The sequence below is a fragment of the Heliangelus exortis genome, chromosome 2 (assembly GCF_036169615.1).
Source record: "Heliangelus exortis chromosome 2, bHelExo1.hap1, whole genome shotgun sequence".
Lineage (NCBI taxonomy): Eukaryota > Metazoa > Chordata > Aves > Apodiformes > Trochilidae > Heliangelus > Heliangelus exortis.
In genome coordinates, this window is record NC_092423.1 from 61,503,907 (window position 1) to 61,523,049 (window position 19,143).

The window sequence follows — 19,143 nt, forward strand, 5'->3', positions numbered from 1 at the left end:
ACAAATTAGAAAGAAGAGAGATGTGAGGCAGTTGTCACATATAATTGCTGAGTTGTTTCTCATGTGATCCACGGGTCATAAGTATGACAGAAATCTTGTACCCATCTCCTGTAAGACTGAATTTCTGCACAGACCCTAATTCCAAAATTAATTTAACCCAGTTCTACACTGGATTTTGCAGGCATTCTAGCAAAAGCACATTGTTCACCACCAAAAGAAAAGAAACAACAAAATGCCACCACCAAACCTCCTTCAATTCCAGTCTCTCTTCTTTGGATCTCTTTGCTAGGAAAATACAAAATCTGGCTTGGAAGTCTTTCATACTCACAGTTTCCTATAGTTGGCACACTCCCTCTTCCCCACCAAGTCTTACTACACCTGAACATCACATATCTCTGATGTTACTTCACTGAAAAGCAACAGAAGGTTGTTCTTTGCAGGGTGTGGAGAAGGTCTTCAACTGTGGAGAAGCTGATTTTGAGCTTTTTCACGGTCCTCTAACACTAGAAAACCCCTGCAACAACTCAGCTGACTTGTTGCTTGAACACACAGTATCAGAAACTCACATCAGAACATCACATTGAAATATACCCTAGTAAATAAATAACCCTCCCTCTTACCCAATAAGGAAGCTGTTGATCAGCCATGAAGGCTTTTGGACTGGGCTCACTTTTACCATTACTTGTCCAAATCCTTTTCCAGCCAGTGTATTTCTCATAACCATCTTTATGGCTACAAAGAAAGAGAAAGCAGCAAGCAGTCAGAAAACTGAATATCTAGTTCATTTCAAGCCACACCAGTTATTCTAAAATCAAACATTTTATGTATGGACAGAGAAAAAAGGCTGTAGAGAGTCCTATATTTTTCCTATTAAAAAAAGAGACAGTAAATGTTCTTAAAAGAACAATAAACTGCATCCTGACCACTATGTCTATTTAATAATGACCACATTTCCCAGTATATAAAGTCTAGACTGAGTGGCAGGTACTGCTGAGCACATAAGTACCCAAAAGTCTTAGAAGAGCTGGACTCAGCTCCCACTCAGATGAGAAGGAGCTAGGAGCTGGGACCACTATGGGAGCCTGAGCAGAGACTTCACTGAACTGCAAGAGTTAAATCTGCTCACTGATTTGATGTTACAGAGAGGAAAGGCCTCCTCAGCTCACACTGTAAACTGCATTTGCTTTATAAAGGAGAACAGATTTACTTAAAAGTGTGCTCATAGGCTAAAATTCTGTGATGTTCTTTTGGAAATGACAAAAGCCTCAGAGTGACTGCACACACAAACCTGCCCCTCTACAGTAACCAGTTCTGTTCACACTGCTATCTTTAAGTTTAGTCCATACCACACCTGCAGTTTTAGCAGCAATATCTGAGCCTCATTTCAAATAAACCAAGCAGAGAGTACAAGTCTTTGTATCGTGTTTATGTACATGATGTTTCAAAAGCTACAACATCTGCCACATTTTAATAAGCACTGAAAAGGTACAACCTTAACTGGCAACCTACCTTCGGTAATAGTGGTCAAAACATTCATTGCAGAAGTGTTCCCCACAGGAAAGATGATACCACCTAGATGTATATCCATTTTTAGCACACCTGTAATGCAGAAGACATTGAAGTAGATTTACAATGCATTTAGGAAAAATCTATCTATTGCCTAGCACATTCTAGAACATGAACAGAATATTCAGGATAAGGCCAGGGCTTTATGTAACATTCACAAAGGCTGACTTCCACAAGGCACTACAGTCATACAAATAACAATAAGATCATTTCAATTTTCTCAAACATTTCCAGTTTCCAAACTAAGCAACACCAGATGCAAAGGAGGCAAAATGTACACAATGTGCAGTTTTATAGTCAGAATGGCTTCCAGCACCCTCCTGCAAACAATGGTCAACTGAGCCTGTCTTTAATACCCTTTAAGCGGACGTTTCCTGAACATGAAATACATTTGCTCTTACAGTTTGTGCTGTGAAACACCAAGCATTTTGCAAATGTTGCAAAAATGAGGTAAAGTCCCTCTCCTTAAAAAATTACAGTACATTTACTTTGTTCCATTTTGTTCCGATTTGAGTGCAGACATGAGAGGGATAATTTAAATCAGTAGTTTTCTTGTATGTGTGATCAACTGATTCATTACAACATCCCGACCCCAGAACTACTGACAAAACCATAAAAGCAAATCTGAACACAAAACAGATGTTGCCTGTTATTTTCACGTGACTGAGCTGGCTGTGATTTTAACCCAATGAGAGAAAACCCTGAGGAAGCAGTTACACATTCCGGGGTCTTATTCTTTATTACTCTCAGAAAGAAATATCCATTAGCAAAGATAATATCCATCAGACAAAACTCTTCACTTCGAAAACTCTCATTCAGCTCAATTAAATGGTTCATGATAAATGGACAATGAAAAAAAACACGAAGTAAAAAGCAGTGACCTAAGCTACTAGCTGCAATAGATAGCCATGAAATTATCTCAAATAAATAATGTAAAAATTGTTTTCTTGGGGGGTGAGGGGCACATGGAAACCAAAATATTAAAATAATTATTTTAAAATATGACTAAGCAGTATCTGTTGGTTCCTAAACAACAAACTGCATCATCACCAATGTTGGTCTGTCATGTGCCCAGTTCCTCTACAAGTCTCTTACACAACTGCCAAAACACTTGGCTTTCCTTTGACAACATCCAGAATATATTGACCTTGTGCCACCAAAGAACAATCCACACAGATAATTAAATGAAACCCTGAATTATTTTATTTCACTGAAAAATAAATAAAAGAAGGGAAGTTTGTCTCAATTAACCAGTGAGAGAGGACTGCTATATAATTAAAGTCAGCCAACTGCATAGTGAGGTCTAACATGTTGCTTATTATAGAGACACCTTGCCAGTATCATGCATTCAGTACCCCCAGGGTCAGAAAGCAGAAGGACTTGAGAAAGCCACAGACAGCTCAAAAACTAAGAGTTCAAACAACTACGACTGTCTCCCCAGACCTAAAATTTCAAGGTCAGAATCTCATCTCAAGACTTTGATTTTCCACCTTAAAAGTAAGGTTAGCTTCCTCAAATTACACTAATACACTCTCAGTTTCAGAGAAGCAAGGCATGTTCCAGAAGATGCTATTAATAACATATATAAGAGCATTATAAAGACATTCTATATCTGAATTAGCAACTTGCACAGTAGAAATTTATCTTCAATGGGAATAACTTGTGACACTTTCCTGGCACCTTAAGACTCGCATTACTACACCTTTAGATTCTCCCCGTACCTTTAGGAACTAAAGAGATTTTTCAGAATACAGTTAGGGTCCTAAGCTTCAGCTTCAATTGAAAGTCCATGGAAAACATAAATAAAAAGAAACAAACCTTTCAGCTGCACTGGCAAAGCAAACAGGACATGTTGCAGTGCATCCAGCTTTTTCACACTTCCTGTATTTCTTCTCTGATGCTTCATCATCGTCCTCTGCTGCTTCAGCTGGTTTCTTCTTTACCTAATAAAGAATAACTGAAATCTGACCAGAAATGACACAAATGCGTCTTCTACCAAATGACATTCATGCAGTTTTGCAGGTTGTGGGTAGCATCAAATGGTTAAAATGGTACGAATGAATTTTTTTGTATCTATTGTGAAGTAGCTGCATCATGAAACAGCTGTCAAAGTAGGTCAGTATTTCTTAAAAAAAAAACCAAAAAAACAAAAACCAAAAACCAAAACAGAAAACCCCAACCAAACAAATGCTTCCCCCCAGAAAAGAAATATTAAAAATTTAAAAAATAAAAAAACCACAAACAAAAAAACCCACCAAACCAAAACCAGTAAGACTGGAATATCGTTTAAAGCTAAAAATGTCTTGCCTTACTCTAAATGATGCCATTGAAGAAATTATAAGCAAAGCTTCCAGTTTAAATCATATTTTAAGCTCCATCACATGCTAATGAGTCAAGCCTCATGCGCTCATTCTATTTCTCCTTCAGAAAATCTCTTCTTCACTTACTTAGTAACATTAATTAGTGGAAATTTTAGCTGTGCCTCAAATAAGATATTAGGGTAGGCTTGGGGTTTTTTTGGACTCCAGATACAAAGCTATATACCAAACACCTCTTCTGGGCATCAAAGGTCCTGTTGTTTAGGCCTCCATCTGGATGTGCAGACAGCTTTGTTTGGCTGTACAGAAATTGGTATTTACAAGTTATATTCAACACTTTTTGAATATTGTTCACAAATGAAACAGTTTGCCTACTTTTAACAGAACTAACATTCTCCCTCTCTCTGGATAAGTACTCTAAGTCCTAACTTATCCATAGCAAAGCCCACTTTCTTTATAAATGTCAACAGAAAATAAAAAAATATCAGAGTGCAAAACAGAGGTGGCTTAAAATTATTATAAATACCTGTCTTCCAGAACTTCTCAGAGGAAGGTTGTCTGGAGACTGGTCTGAAGAACATGCCTTTTTTTTTGTTCGTATCCTTCCAGTTGACATTGTACTACTAGATCTGGAAAAATAAAATAAAATTAAAAAAAAAAAATTAAAAGTTAGGGAGTAGTTATAAATTGCTTGACTTTGCAGAGCCACCTGGGGAGCACAGCCACTCACAGTATTACTTCTGCCAGAGTCACCTAGGTAAGAACCTGTTTAGCTTGACAATTCAGGAGAAAAATTAGAGTGAAGCATTACAGGAAAGTTTAAAATAAACTAAATTCAGAGTTAAGATTAGATCCTTGAGTACATCTTGGCAGGATTTGTTCCAGATCAGCATATCCTGGATTTCAATAATCTGATTTGCGTTACGTGAAGACCTGGATAGGAATTTGGGTTGGCCAAGTGAATTGTCATCAGCTCATAATGCAAGCATGGAAATACCACTTTGAGCAGTGCTTGTCCTGCTAACTACTGATTTATTGGTAGCAAGAGATTTGCACTGTAAAGCACTTTTCCAAACAGCATACAGAAGAGATGTGTAATACCAGGTAAACAACCAGTCCCAAGACTTTACACACCCTCCTATGAAAGCACATCAGAATTTTAAGTCTAAACTGTAATTGCAATGTAATTATAGATGATCAGAATATTAAAAACTTTGTTGGTAAGCATACTGTAGGAGAAAATAAAAGGTTTAGAGAGCTCTACAGGTGTCTTTGACTACACTGGTGGGAACACAGAGAAGGCCACAGTTTATCATCCAAGCTAGAAAGCGTGGGGTGTGAGAAAGTATGCCACAGAAACATGAAAGCATATTTAAAATGGTATTATCAAAGGGATGCTTTTCAGAGAGAATAAAACACCAATAAAGAGCCTCGAGGAAGAATGAAATCTAAATGTGCTCTACCACATATAGAAAGGAAGTGGAAATGAAACCCTTATACTGCAGCACTGCATCATGAATGTTATCTTGTTGTAATAGGGATCGGTTTGTAATTATATGTATTTTTAAATATACTTGAGACTTCTCAATTCTCTCTGTTCCAAACTGCATCTTCCTTGTTAAAGCTGACAGGGATGGACATAGTAGCAGTAGTTTCATTCTGGAATTCTGCTAGAGGCCGAGGTAACAAGGAGAGAATGGGATATCTTTACAAATTTCCAAATGAAACTGATGCAAATCAAGTAAAGGGATGCTTCATTCTTCTCTTATGACACAAGAAAATTATTTGGGAAGGGAAGAGAAATCACATGAAGATATCCACATAAGTGGAAAATTAGTTCAGACATCACCATACAAAAATAACTATTTTTTATACAATCCCCCAGTTATAAATAATTAGAGGGAAGAAGAATAAATATAAGTCAGTCAATCTTTATTATCTAGAAATAACTCAAAAGAAATCATCACTGCACCTTACCACTGTACAGGGGCGGATGAGGTTGGAGTGTAGAGAAAGGAAAACCAACCCATTTCATTTACATGAGATTTCCCTGAACTGCTGTGTAACGCCCCAGGAAATGGTGGCTTTTTTCCTCCAGAGCTTTCCTTCTGGATTGGATACAACAGTATTTCTCTGTATCACTCTATATACTCACTCCTATATACCATTGCCTTTACAGTCAGAGACTGTAACCTTAGTGCTCAGCAAGGCATGAGGCAACTCATTTTAGTGACTGCCAGATGCTGTCAGTCTGCTGCAAGGCCCTTTATCCAAGCAGGTAAAAGGACTTGCGACTGTTCTAGTGCATATATAGGGTTAGAAAAAGAAAGGGTGGAAGTCACTGAGAATTATGGTTAAGATGTTTAAGATTCAGGGAGGTTCCCTGGTTTGAAAGGCAGAGAAACACAAACAGGTTCACAACAGGAAAGTGAAAGAGGGAGGTGGAGAGGAAAAAAAAAAAAAAAAAAAAAAGAGATCAGCTTATACATATAACTGTAAGCAAAGCTATGGTGTCCAGGTGTATGCCTCTTGATCCCCATTTCAACTCCCAAAACAACCCAAAAAAACCTCCTAGATTTTTAAAGAACAAGTAAACCTTGCTTACTTCACTAAGCTTTACCTGATTTTGCAAACCATAAACATTATTTTACCGGCTGAGAAAATACGCCCATTAAAAGCAGAGAGGTGCCATAATACCCTATGACATTCTACAACATTTCACCCATGGGAAACGTGTGGCCTATACGGGAAAGCTTTGTGGAGTTCACCTGTACCGCTGCCAGCAAGTTTGCCTTCGGGGGCGGCTGTGGAAGGGAGGAGGGGAAAGGACGGGGGGGAGAGGGGTGCAAGAAATGACACATACACAGCGACACAGAGAGTAAAAGAGAGCAAGCAGCCCGGTCAACAAGGGGCGGTGGGACTACGGAGCACGCAACTCCTTTAAAACTCACCCCCGAGTAAGAAGCCGCCGGTGCCCGGCTGACCGCAGCTGACAGCCCGCGGCCGCCGCCGCCCCCGCACCCCCGGGGCCAGCGCTCAGCAGCGCCCGGGACACGGCTGCCACAGCTGGCGACAGGCAGAGGGGTCCATAAGGGGTGTCCCCGAAGGAGGGGTGTCCCCGGAGGGGATGTCAGCGGAGAAGAGGGAGGTCCCCAGGGGTGCCGGCCGGCAGCGGGGGGAGGCGCCTGGCACTCACCTCGGGGCCGGGTCACTCGAGGGCCGGAGACCACATTCACGCGTGTCCGCGCCGTCTCCTGCTAGAGCTGTAGCGGCGGAGAAAAGGGAGGAGAAGGGAGAAGGGAGGGAGGGAGAGAAGGGGGAAGGAAAGGAGAAGAGAGGAGGTGAGGAGAGGGGGCGGTGCTCGCACCTGCCCTGCCGCCGGGGGATGGGGGCAAGCGGCCCCCCCCGGCGGGCGCTGCAGCCGAGGGAAGGGAGTCACTCACCACCGCCACTGCCGCCGCCATCCCCGCCACCATCCTCCTCCTCCTCCCCGGTGCCGTGCACCCTCAGCCCGCCTCCTGCTGCCGCCGCTTCCGCTCTCCGCGGTGCGTAGCGAGGGGGAGGGCGGAGAGGCACCGCCCCGGCCCTGCAGCCCCCGCGGGTCCCACCGCAGCCTCCGCGCAGGTACCCTCCGCCTCACGGACAGGGGGTCGTAAGGAGTGGGGTGTGAAGGGGGAGGGAGTGTGGGGCCTGAGAGGGGCCCTTCCTTCACTGCGAGACGCTTTTCTCTTCCCCCCCTCCCCTGCCCACCGGTTTCACATGAGAGAGGGGGCAGTGTCGGTATCCGCCTGATACTCACCGGCCCCGGCTTGAGCCCGCGTCTCCCCGGCGCTGCGCTCCGCTCCTCCTCTCCCCCCTCGGCCCCGGGGGCAATGGCAGCCTCTGGGTGGCTTCCAGATGTGTCCAAGCCGGGAGGTCACCGGCCTTTCCCTAATGCTTAACAGGGCGCTTTTGAGCAGGCTTCACTCCCGGGAAAAAAAAACAAAACAAAAAAATAGTCTATCCGAAGCCACCGATAGCCAGGCATGGGCTGTCGTGATCAGTACAGCTACATTTAAATAGTCCCCAAATTATAATCTCTTAACCTGTACTAAGTTTTTATTAGATTCAACGAAGCAAGAACCAGTTCCAAACTTCATTAGGTGAGGGTAATTTCTCTCTCAATCTCTATTTTTTTTTTTTTTTTTTTTTTTTTTTTTTCCTACAGCTAGTGTAACTCCCTGGGGACGATGGAGCTCTCAGCAGATGCATCCGGGGTCCTGGAAGGCTCTGATATTGGGTCACAGAAAGACAGAGTGGTGACTGAAGCAGAGTGGCTGCAAAAATGGGAAATGGGTAACATTGGGTTTCACAAGGAACAAGGGCATCCGTACGTGATGTTACTCTTTTGCCTAAGTGGTTTAAAGAAATGCTGTGAGATGAATGACTTGACTTATTTGAAGAACCCCTACTGGAGTAGAAAATGGAGCAGTATTAGAGGAAAATTATTTCACACAGGCAAAGCTTGAAATTTAAATACACGTATTTTTGTGACCCACATTGGTCAAACAAGGGCAGAGAAGAGCAAAGATTGAAATTAATTTAGAACTTACTCTTGAATCAGGTTTTACATTATAAAGCTTCGATAGCTTGGCTAAAAGTCTTAAATTTTCCAGTGCAGAAGCTCTTCACTGCTGTTCATAATTCATGAAGTGGGCCTAAAACAATATGCAGATGGCATGGGAGCAAATGCTGTGAAGTAGAAGATGGGAACCTGATTATATATTATATATTATATATTATATATTATATATTATATATTATATATTATATATTATATATTATATATTATATATTATATGGGGACCTGATTATATAAGCAAACCTGATTATATTGTCTTTCCACCAATTAAACTTACATTTAATACCTGTTGAGTGATTAGATTGATACAGAAGTTTAATAATTGCTCTATTTAAGATGTCTGTTCTGGCCCTCTTAGAAGTGTGTTATTTTGCTTGTTTACTTGAAAAGACAAACAGAAAATGGAACAAAAAATGTGTTTGTTTCTAGCAGAAATTTCAATTTACTTTCTTTCTAAGTAGATGGAAGATAAATGTTTTTCTTTTATGTTTTTGTTTCTAATGGTATGAAGTAAGTTCCATCATGGAGTTTGTATATGTTGCATAATGTGTGGCACTTGGCCTTTAATGTGCCAGCACTGATACTCTCAGTGCTAAATAAAATATGTCTTATTCTGCAGGCTCCTCCAGAAGTATTTGGATGTTCTTTTAAATGGCAGAAGTGGACTAAGGATATTTTTCCCACTTTGCGGTAAAGCAGTAGAGATGAAATGGTAAAGCATAGATTATATGATCAAAAATCTTATTTAATGTGGAAAGGGACAGAGGTAGAGGGGGAATTCCCAACCTTATATTGGCCAGTGGAAATGTGCTGCATCTCTGCTGGTAGGAAAGCAATGTCACTGGAGGCTGAAGGGAGGAGGAACTTTGTTTTAAATTGCAGACGTTTTGTACAGTAGCATGAGGGGAATAGATAAGGACTAATCTAAAAGTCCTCCTGGTTGTCCACAGTTCACCTTGGGGAATGCTGTATTTGTGTCTAACAGAGTGACTGAAACTATGCCTTTACCACTGCTTCTTTTGGTGGCAATGCCAACTTAAATTGCCCTCAGTGGGGTCAGTTGTGCCAGAGCATGTTCTCAAGGGACTGTGTGGCATGTCACACTGGGAACTTAAATGATTTGGGATACATATAACTTCCACTTATAAAATATTTATTATTTTACTTCTACTCTTTGGGGTGGGTTATATTTATAATTAGGAGCTGTATAAGCTAGTGTCTTTTCTTGAAGGGAGAAGGCAAACGAAAAGCCCCTGACTGGACTGCACCCTCAAGGGATCAAATTAGTCCCAGTTCCTGGGTTTTATCATTGTGATCACTTACTGGGCTGAGTGCAGGCTGTGATGCATGTTGCTGCTGTGCTGAGCTGCAGCAGTGAAGAGGTTACCCTGCCCTGCTGAGTTAAATGTTTCTACCCAGCTGGGTGGACACAGTGCCCCAGATGCTGCAGAAGAGATTTCTGCAAACTGAAATGGGCAGTTTGTCTGTGAAATCACCTTGGTTTCTATCAAGTTCATAGAAATAAATGAATGATCCACGGACCATATATGAAGCCTCTGTGTCCTGGTCAGCTGTATGTTGAATGGTGCTAATTTAAGCTCAGATCATGAAGGGTTCAGTACAATGTAAAACATTCCAGAAAGCGTAGATTACATGTGCCAGTGCAACCTATAACCAGGGTTTCCATAATTAATAAATGCTGTATGGGAGATAGACATTTGGTAATTGTCCAACCTGTGGACCTCAGGTAAACTTGGGACCCCTCTCCTCTGCGTGCAGGCTGGCAGACATGGGGCACTACATCGTCGGTGTGGAAGTCAGCGAAAAAGCGCTGAAGGAGTTTTTTGCAGAACATGGTGTGCCTTACCATGAGGAGCCAGTCCCAGAGATTTCAGGAGCAAAGAAGTTGCAGGTACAATTCCTCTCACTGTGAAATGATCTGGTGTGGTTAGTCATGAAATGCAGGCATAACTGCACAAGCAAGTAATCCTGCTTTTGTACCTCTCTCTTAGTGGTAATCATTTGCCTCTTCTGAAGAGGCCTGAAAGGGAGCTCTGACCTGTAATTCTGGTCTGAGAAGCTAATTACCATGGCCTTCTTTTCTTATGATGCTGAAGCACCTGAATGTAAAGTTTTTTTAAAAACTGTACAGTTGCATGCCTTGATAGATGAGAACCTCTCTTGAAGGGATCAGAGGTACTTTAGTAAATGAAAACTAAAATGTTTCTTACAGTTTTTCTCTTTACAATTAAGAGTGTATTTAAAAACAACATAGGTGTGTATTTTAAGGTATAAACTGTAATTACGCACTAATTAAATGCATATTTAAAAATAATTTGCTAATAAGTATTGTTTTCTTTGCTTTTTATTGTAGAGTACCTCTGGGAACATTTCTCTGTACTGCTGCAATATTTATGATTTGTCCAGGTAGGAACACACTGTGTGTTTTACAATTCTCTGTAATCAAACATGTATCAATACTTTCATAATACTATCATATTTTGCTTGAATAATCCATGAAGAACTTAAACAGGTCCTCTCAAGAAAACTCTTATTAACTGTGTGAGAAATGTGAATAGCCAATTTCCATCAATACCTAATTGTTGTTGACCATTAGATAAAAATGCCAACTAAATGTCTTTAAATGTGCTTCTTGTTCTAAGCTGTCCTGTGGAAGTTACAGAAAAAATGTTTACACTAAAAACAAAATAACATTTTTTATGGATTCTATGAAGCAAAATCCTAGCACAATCCTTTACAGAGTATCTTAGTAAAAGTAAAGAGAATATACCCAGGGGTGTCTTCTTAGTCAGCTTTTTCTTTAGCTAAGTGCTAAATATATTTTGTCCCTAAACTGTTGATTACCATGTGCATAGGTAAAGCTGTACACATTGATTTTATGTGTCCCATGCCTTACTTAATGTACTTTCTCAATGGACTTTGCATTACATCACTCCAGTGTATGTGGCTACATATTATCAAACACTGACTTTGCAGGTGTCATGACAAACACAGCTGAACTTACTAATGTATTCTGAAGGATTTTTAATGCTAAAAGGTCTTTATTTCTTAGTTAAAAGACATAACGGAAAATACAAAATTCTTCAATACAATCTACAGTTCTGACTCCCGAAAATTTTTTCAACAAATTGTACTCTGTGAACTTAAGTGTCACTTCTTGGATTTTGCTCTGGCATATTTATTTGCATCTGGCATATTTATTTGTCTTAAGAAATCTCCTAGTGGTGGTGGCAACAAGCATATTAAATCTGTCCTAAAATGTCCTCAGAGCAGTCCTGGGGCAGATGCAGATTGGAGAGGATGCAAACAAGCAGTGTCATTCTGCATTTGGAATGTATCTTGTAGGAAGCTGAAGGTGCACTGAGTCTGCACTATAGTTCCCTCCACTTGCAGTTCTTAATCAGAAGTGCTTTTCCCTATATCATGAGGTTTTGGTGAAGTTCTGTATGTATGTTTGTTAGCTCTTTTCACAAACAACTGACAGGAACAAGGAGTCCATGGCTGTTTAATAAGAAGGAGGAGAACAAATCTTAATCTTTACTTGGATGGGCTATTCAGAACTAAAGCATATACAGGGATAATAGGTGGTTTAGGACACTAGAACATGGTGGTACTATATGATATGTGATTTTTTTTTTTTCCTCCTGCATTAATTGAAAGAAAAAAGAATATTCATTCCTAGACTCCAGAATCTTTTAGACAATAGGTTGTTGCTCAGACTGGTGCAGCTGAATCCAGTTCATTTGAATACTGTGTTTAAAACTCATTTTGCTAAGTGAGTTCCTCAGAACAGGTGTATATGAATGTGACTTTGTAGATACTGCCTGGCTTCTTCCCCACCTTTCCCCTGCAATGTAGCAACTTGCTGTGTAGACCCCTGTAAAACCTCCTTGCTATGAGCTGACAAGTTGCCCAGGGGTTGTTTAAACTTCTTGTCAGCAGTTTTTGAAAAATTCAGTGCAAAGTTTTGTAGCAAGTAGCATGGTAAAACCCGTAACTTCTGTCATAACGTGGTGGAATAATACTATGAAATAAACCAAAAATAGGTAATGAATGACATTTTCAGTTTGTTTTCCATAAAATAAATTAGCAGATGCGTATTCTGAGTGCATGGTTTTTACAGGGTGCAGTAATGGTGAAAGCATGAACTGCATTCCCTACAGCAGTCAACAGATACCTGAGACTAGAAAAATACACACACTCTTCTAGTTTTAGTATGTACAGAAAATTTTATTAATTACCCAGTAATTATGGAAATTAAAATTATTTCTGCCTTGCTGAGGCTGGCCTGCTAACAAATCCTTTTGATCTCCATTAGCTTGGCATTCATCAGAGAAGAACTGAAGTGTGCTCCTGACCTTTGTCAGAATGATACATTTCAAAGACTGTGCTAGTTAAAGAGTAACAGGAATTACTGCTCTTTGTGGGAACTCTGGGACCCATCTAAAACAGTTACATAGTTACATTACACAACCATTGTACCTATTACTACAAGTTTGGCGGCAAGCCTTAAAAAAAAAAATTCCACTAACTGAAACTGCTAAACATCTGCAGAGATAAAAATTCGCAACTTGGCTGCTTAAATCCAGTGACATTTCTGCAGATCCAAGTCTTTGCTTTGCATATTAATTTTTCGTAGTTGTGGTAGTACCTAGACTGTGATCTGTCACTCTACATACTATTTAAACAGGAGTAATAGTAATGGCAGGAGATAATGTAGGGCTGAAAGATTGGGTAGTGATACAGTAATACACTGTATCACAGTACAGGTACAGAGGTACACTGAGTGTTCCTGAAAAAAGGTACACTCAAGAGGAGCATTTCCTGACACTTTACCTTCACCCTGACTCCCCATCAGGATGAAAGACAGCCGTGTATCTTTTTTGACCTTTTCCTCATGGCTTGGTTCATATCAGAAGGAAACTGGATGTGCTGACGGGCTGGCAACACCCAGACACTCAGGTTCTGAGATCTGGGCAACCAGGAGACCAGGACTGGGGGAAGACCATAACGTGAGGCTGCCTGCAGCCTGCAACATCTGTAGGCCCTGGGGAGTAAAAAACTGTGGGGAGTAAAAAACATTAAATGCCTGTATGGAGCCACTGCCACCATCCCAGTTAGACCAGGCTAAAGTTGGGAAGAGGAAACAAGTGCAGAATACTTCATGCAGGCATGGAGACAAAGTTGCTGTGGTTTAACCTCAGCTGGCAACTAAACACCACACAGCCGCTTGCCCACTGCCCACTCTGGTGGGATGGAGGGGAGAGGCAGAGGGGTGTGAGCAAAAAAACCTGTGGGTTGAAATAAAAACAGTTTAACAATCAAAAAGGAAAAACAAGTGATGCAAATGAAAATAATTGCCCAACCACCAACTGGGAGATGCCCAGCCAGTCCCTGAGCAGCAGCCTCACCCCAGCCAACCTTGCCCCTGCTTTTTCAGGGAGCATGATTTCATATGGTTTGGAATCTCCCTTTGGTCAGCTGGGGTCAGCTGCCCCAATTGTGTCCCCTCCCAACTTCTTGTGAGCTTTCAACCTACGGACTGGTTGGGTGAGGAGCAGAAAAGGCACTGATGCTGTGTTACATTATTTAGCAGTAACTAAAATATCAGTGTGTTATTGATACTATTTTTGGCACAAATCCAAAGCATCGCCCCATGCAAGCTACTGTGAAGAAATGTAACTCTACCCCAGCCAAAAGTAGTACAGAAGAGAGAGGTGATGTAATTGGACTCTGGAACTTTCCCAGTAGGCAGAAAGTTATTGCACAATTCCAAATGCCGTTACTCTCACTAAGTAGTATAATTTCAGACTTTCTTTTATATTATGCAACTATGTAAGTTAGTTGGTTATTGCTAACTTACTCTCTGAAGTCCTTGTTTTAATAATTACCAGAAACAAGGTTCTTCCTTCCTCCCCAAATATCCTTAATTCTAGCATCACCCTGACTGCACCCTGACCCTGACCCTCACCAGCCATTTATTAAGGCACTTTCCAATGGTCTTGGCCACTTGCAGGTTTTGGGTGCTCACTGAAGCCATTTGCCAGCATATCCCGGAGCAAAATTATCTGTGGTGGTGATAGACTGAGGCAAGCAGGAGCATAACTTAACTTTTCAAATATTAAATAAATTGCAATCTGAAGCTAACTGTCCTGAGCACACAGCTGGGAACTGAGGTGTTCAAAATGCTGGGTATGTTGAGTTCAATTATGCTAAAGCAAAGAGGCACCTTTCTTATGCCACATTTGAAATAATGTGTGGACTTCAGGTCGTGGCCAAGATCAGTTGATGTTTTGAGTGTGTGTTACTGCTGTCTCAAGAGTCACAGCAGGGTATGATTGCCAGAACCCCAGACCTGTAAACTAAATGTGTTTAAGCTACTTTCCTTCCTCCCCGCTGTGTCTCAAGATCCCCTAAAATGGGGAAATGCTGAACAATTCCATCACCTCTTTGCTAATACAGCAGTGCCATGTACTGGGAGGGGGATGGGGATGGGTTTCCTTTGATCCCAGCTCATATTGGTTTGGATGATGAAAATGCTGGACTGTAACAGAGAGGTAGTGGGGAGTCTGCACAGCTAGTTGGAGAATTCTTGTGACTTCACAGATGCATCTGAATAAAGGTGAGGGTGGCTGTTATTATTTTTAAGCTTTTTCCTCATCTCTTTATAGCTCAATTGTTGACCAGTTTGATGGGGCCTGGGACAGAGGAGCTCTAGTAGCTGTGAATCCATGCGACAGACAACGGTGAGTAAATCTGCTTTGTTATTTCCTCTGATGTGTGCAGTAACATGTGTTTTTCCTCCTGCCAGTTGTCGATGAGTCCTCTCTCATTTAAAGGAGTAGCCTACACAAGTTCTACCCTACCACAAGCATTAGTAGCAGTTGCAGAGTGCTGTACTCTTGACTTGTGAACTTCCTTCAGGAAGCGCCCTGCCTCTTGGTGGGAAAATATGTGGTTTGTTGCAACCCAATAGAAGCAGAGCTGCGATTCTCATCTGATTTTTATTATTTCCTTTTTAGCTCATCTGCTTCTCCTCTCTTTGTTCTCTTTTCCCCTCCCTTCTCTTTAGTCCAGCTTTTTGTTCTTGCCTATAGACAACCCAAACGTAGTTTGACTTTGCCCCCAGGATTTTTTAAATTAGATACATCATCTTGAATTCACAAGAATTTTAAAAGATCAGTACTGTATTGTGTACTCTATTCTAAACTGTGGTGTGTGAATACTAGGTTTTGTCTGTTAGCTTTCAGATTACTATGTAAAAAAAAACAAAACAAAAAACCCCACAACTTTTTTATGAATAGTGAATGATGACCTTTATTTGAGATGTTACATGAACCAAGCTTTGCTTGGTTTCTGTGCCATTCAGTTCAAGTTGTCTCTGCAGGGAAGTATATTACCTCTTCTGTTAAATGCTTTGAATGCTATGCTTGAATATTTGTAGAGTTTCAAAATAATAAAGTCGAACTTTCTTCTTTTAGCTATGTCAATTTGATGATCACCCTAATGAAGAAAAATTCTTCTTATCTCCTTGCTACAGTTTCATATGATCCAAACAAACACAAAGGTGAGAACTTTGCACTATTTGTGTTTTGATTTTGCATGCTGTAATACAGATTGTATGCAGAGGTTGTAGATACTAATATATATTCCCCAGCTGTTCTGCCAGGAGAGCTTTGTCAGCTGATCACACCAATACAATTCTGTGCTAAAAATCTTAGATGCTGACCAAGTTGGAGACTGAATTTGCTTTCTGTCTTGTATCCAGACATGCTAAGGCTAAGTGGAGGACAGATGTGATATATTAAGAAAGAAATCAAAGGGGAAGTGTGGATTAAACACTTAAAGTCAAATCCTGTCTAGCCTAGGGAGCTTTAAGCATTCTCACAAACACTGGCTTTACTCTGATTACCCAATACTTGCAACCCAACATGTTGCCCAGCTTGATCCTCTTTCCTGGTCTGAATATGCATGGAAGAGATGAAGCTCTGTAAAATCATTAAGTATTTTTCCCTCTTATACCTACTATTACACAGCAAATCTGAGGTCTTTAATTTTTTTTAATTAATTATTAGCTTTTAAAACAAAGAGATTTCTTGCTGCTTTGGGGGTCCTCAGCTGGGGGGGGGAATAAAGGAAAAAAAAAGGGGGGGAAAGAAGTGGGGGAAAAAAAAAAAAGGTTACTTAATTGCTCTCCCTCTAACTTTATTCACCTCTTAGCTTTAATTATGCCATGGTGATATAAAGAGATTGTAGCACATAGTGCACCAAGGTGGATGTATCCTTGGCATATTAGTAACTTCTGATAATGTAGCTGTCCTAGCTGCAGCCTGGAGGTGTTTGGTGACCCACCATGGTGCCACTATTTATTGGATGTGGTATTTTCAGGTTCCTGCAGGTGATGTGACACACTGGGGCCTGATTGTGGGCCAGATGCTGTGAGTGATAGGGCAGGCTCTTCTGCTGCAGTGTAAATTGCAGCAGAAATTGAATTGTTTGTCTCCTTCCTGTGTCTTCTCTCAGCTCAGCTTCGTCCATTTTCTTTCAGGCCCACCATTTTATGTTCCTGAATCTGAAATTAAAAGCTTGTTTGGTAAGTAGTATTTCATCTAACCCTTAGGAATTTTTCCCAAAAGACAGAAACACGTGCTTATATGTTTTTACCTTGTCCTGTGACAAGGGATAATTTGTTTCATATCTAAGGGAAAGAGTAATGGAAAAATAATGGGGAAAATAACAAACGTAAATACCAGATTTAGCCACAGAGATTTTGATGTCAAGACAAATTCTCAGCTCTTCCAAAGATATGAAGAAAACTCAAGAGATTAATACTGCCTCTTTCCTCCCCTTGGCATCTTTCCATTCTCCCAGGATTCATGCTGCATTTAGTGATCTTGTAGCTGCAGTCTGAATGCCAGTTCTACAGTTTCTGCTGTACATCTGTAGCCAAAAAAGAAAAATAACACGCCATGCAAAGAAAATTCTACATCTACAACTTAAATCCATCAAAATAATGAAATTCAGAATTATGATGGGAGTTTAATCTTAAAAGTTCTTCCTGATATGTTTTGATATTGTACTTCTTTTAAATTTAGAACTTTCTGAGACACCTGTAGTGTCTGTGCCCAGTCATTGGCATGGACTGTTGAATCCCAATGCAAAAAAGGTGGATAAGTTTCCAGCTGTGCATTTTTTCCCGTTGCATCAGGGACTGTGAGGAAACCTGTGGATAAGATTTTAAAATTTTTCTTCCTGAGACCTTGCGTTTTCCAGTGACTAATTATTTACTAATTTGTTGCTCTTTCCACCTTTTCAGGCAACCATTGTGAAATTAAGTGTCTTGAAAAAGTTGATGACTTCTCAGACAAACACAGACAATGGGGACTAGATTATTTTCTGGAGGTGCTGTATATATTAAAGTTTTTAGGTTGATTAAAATGAATTAAAATAACTTACCTCCCATCTTGCTTTTGGTTTTGTCTCACCTTTTTAAAATGAGACAGATTTTGGGGCACTCCTAAAGCAGGCTTCGTCATACAGAAAAATACCTGTGGAACACTTTTGTACATTTTGATTACCAAATTAACTATTCTACATATTGACCTCCACTGTCCTGAGATGTGCATAACTTTTTATTAAACTCACTGCATAAACAATTTTAAAGGTGTATCTTTTTCTTCCTTATCACTTTAACTCATTGGATCTGGGGAAAAGAAATGTTCCTGCTCCTTTTTGGCAGTCAATGCTGTCAGCCTCATCAGCCAGGAGGCAGAGGAGCAATGGCAGCTGCCCTTCAAATACTTTTTCCTGTGATGCTGGCCTTGCACCAGACTGGACAGCTGGGTGAGAGAGGAGGGAATCTGGCACAATCTGCTTCTCTCCATCACCATTAGTGGTGGTTACAGGTCAAGTGATGAGCTGGTAGTGAGCTATCAAGAAGGCTTGGCAGCAGCTGCCAAGGGGGAACCATCATCAAGCCAGAAAAAGAGGAGACTAGCAAACCAGATGGCAATAAAGGAGAGAATACAGGCAGAAAATGTCATTTCAGGTGCCAGTGAATGTGCTGCTCCCTCCTTCAAGAGCACACAGATATGGACATGGAAACCAGCACAGGGTTTGTAGGGTGAGAGGATTCAGAGAAAGCCTGCAGAGCTGCTGCATGGTCATCTGAACACAAACTTTCCTTTGCAGGTCTTCTATCAATCCTGTATGGATACTACTTCAGTTTTTTAAAATTACAAAATTTGGGGCTCTCAAAGCAGTTTCTTGCTCTGGGCTTCTCCCCTTGGCAGCTTATTTTACAAAACCCTGGAAAGGTACTATTGCAGTGTAGTGTACTATAATTCACCAAGAACAGAAGAAGATAAGTTAGTCGGCTTTTTAAGAGTGTTGTAGTCCTAGAGCTGCAAGGGAGTCTGATGATTTTAGCAGAACAGCCCCCAAGCTGCAGCTTGTTGTGAGTCTTGATATTGCTTGTAGCTACTGGTGCTTCAAGGCTGGGCTGACAGAGAGAAGGAAGGATGTAGTGTGCTAGTGTAAGCTGGGAGCTGGAATTTTTTAATGTTTTCACTTCTGGCCAATATTGCAGCTACCGGGTTAAAGCATCTTTCTCTTCAT

General features: G+C 40.8%; 2 protein-coding genes across 10 annotated transcripts in view; one reads left to right on the forward strand and one right to left on the reverse strand.

The window, feature by feature from the left end:
* Window positions 1-7,753, reverse strand: part of KDM1B (lysine demethylase 1B) — a 27,907-nt gene extending 20,154 nt beyond the window's left edge. The window contains exons 1-6 of one of the 6 annotated variants that reach the window (XM_071736358.1): window positions 7,684-7,728; window positions 7,081-7,147; window positions 4,411-4,513; window positions 3,385-3,509; window positions 1,510-1,599; window positions 621-732 (exon numbers count right to left, since the gene is read on the reverse strand). In XM_071736358.1, coding sequence (XP_071592459.1) covers window positions 621-732; window positions 1,510-1,599; window positions 3,385-3,509; window positions 4,411-4,500 — 417 coding nt within the window. In that variant the 5' untranslated portion in view covers window positions 4,501-4,513; window positions 7,081-7,147; window positions 7,684-7,728. Of the gene's footprint in view, window positions 1-620; window positions 733-1,509; window positions 1,600-3,384; window positions 3,510-4,410; window positions 4,514-6,835; window positions 6,975-7,080; window positions 7,148-7,327; window positions 7,465-7,683 lie in introns of those variants that run through there. The other 5 variants (XM_071736355.1, XM_071736361.1, XM_071736360.1 and 2 more) reach the window with 5 other exon arrangements.
* On the forward strand, window positions 7,083-18,182 carry TPMT (thiopurine S-methyltransferase). Of its 4 annotated transcripts, none has more exons than XM_071736371.1 (9): window positions 7,083-7,225; window positions 8,092-8,253; window positions 9,125-9,217; window positions 10,285-10,417; window positions 10,880-10,932; window positions 15,198-15,272; window positions 16,008-16,093; window positions 17,075-17,119; window positions 17,843-18,182. In XM_071736371.1, the coding sequence occupies exons 2-9, from the start codon at window positions 8,114-8,116 to the stop codon at window positions 17,956-17,958; spliced, it is 741 nt and encodes a 246-aa protein (XP_071592472.1). In that variant the 5' UTR covers window positions 7,083-7,225; window positions 8,092-8,113; the 3' UTR covers window positions 17,959-18,182. The 4 variants fall into 4 exon arrangements, 3 of the variants coding, with proteins under 3 accessions (XP_071592472.1, XP_071592471.1, XP_071592473.1); XR_011724344.1 differs by lacking the exon at window positions 7,083-7,225 and adding an exon at window positions 7,385-7,508 and having other exon boundaries at window positions 16,196-17,119; XM_071736370.1 differs by lacking the exon at window positions 7,083-7,225 and adding an exon at window positions 7,385-7,508.
* The last annotated feature ends 961 nt before the right edge of the window (window positions 18,183-19,143 follow it).

Bases quoted from the DNA above. Each gene is read 5' to 3' on its own strand.
- TPMT (XM_071736371.1), top strand. From the start codon at position 8,114: ATGGAGCTCTCAGCAGATGCATCCGGGGTCCTGGAAGGCTCTGATATT. The intron at 9,218-10,284 runs GTAAAGCATAGA...CTCTGCGTGCAG, and splicing joins AAAGCAGTAGAGATGAAATG to GCTGGCAGACATGGGGCACT. The intron at 15,273-16,007 runs GTGAGTAAATCT...TTCTTCTTTTAG, and splicing joins AATCCATGCGACAGACAACG to CTATGTCAATTTGATGATCA.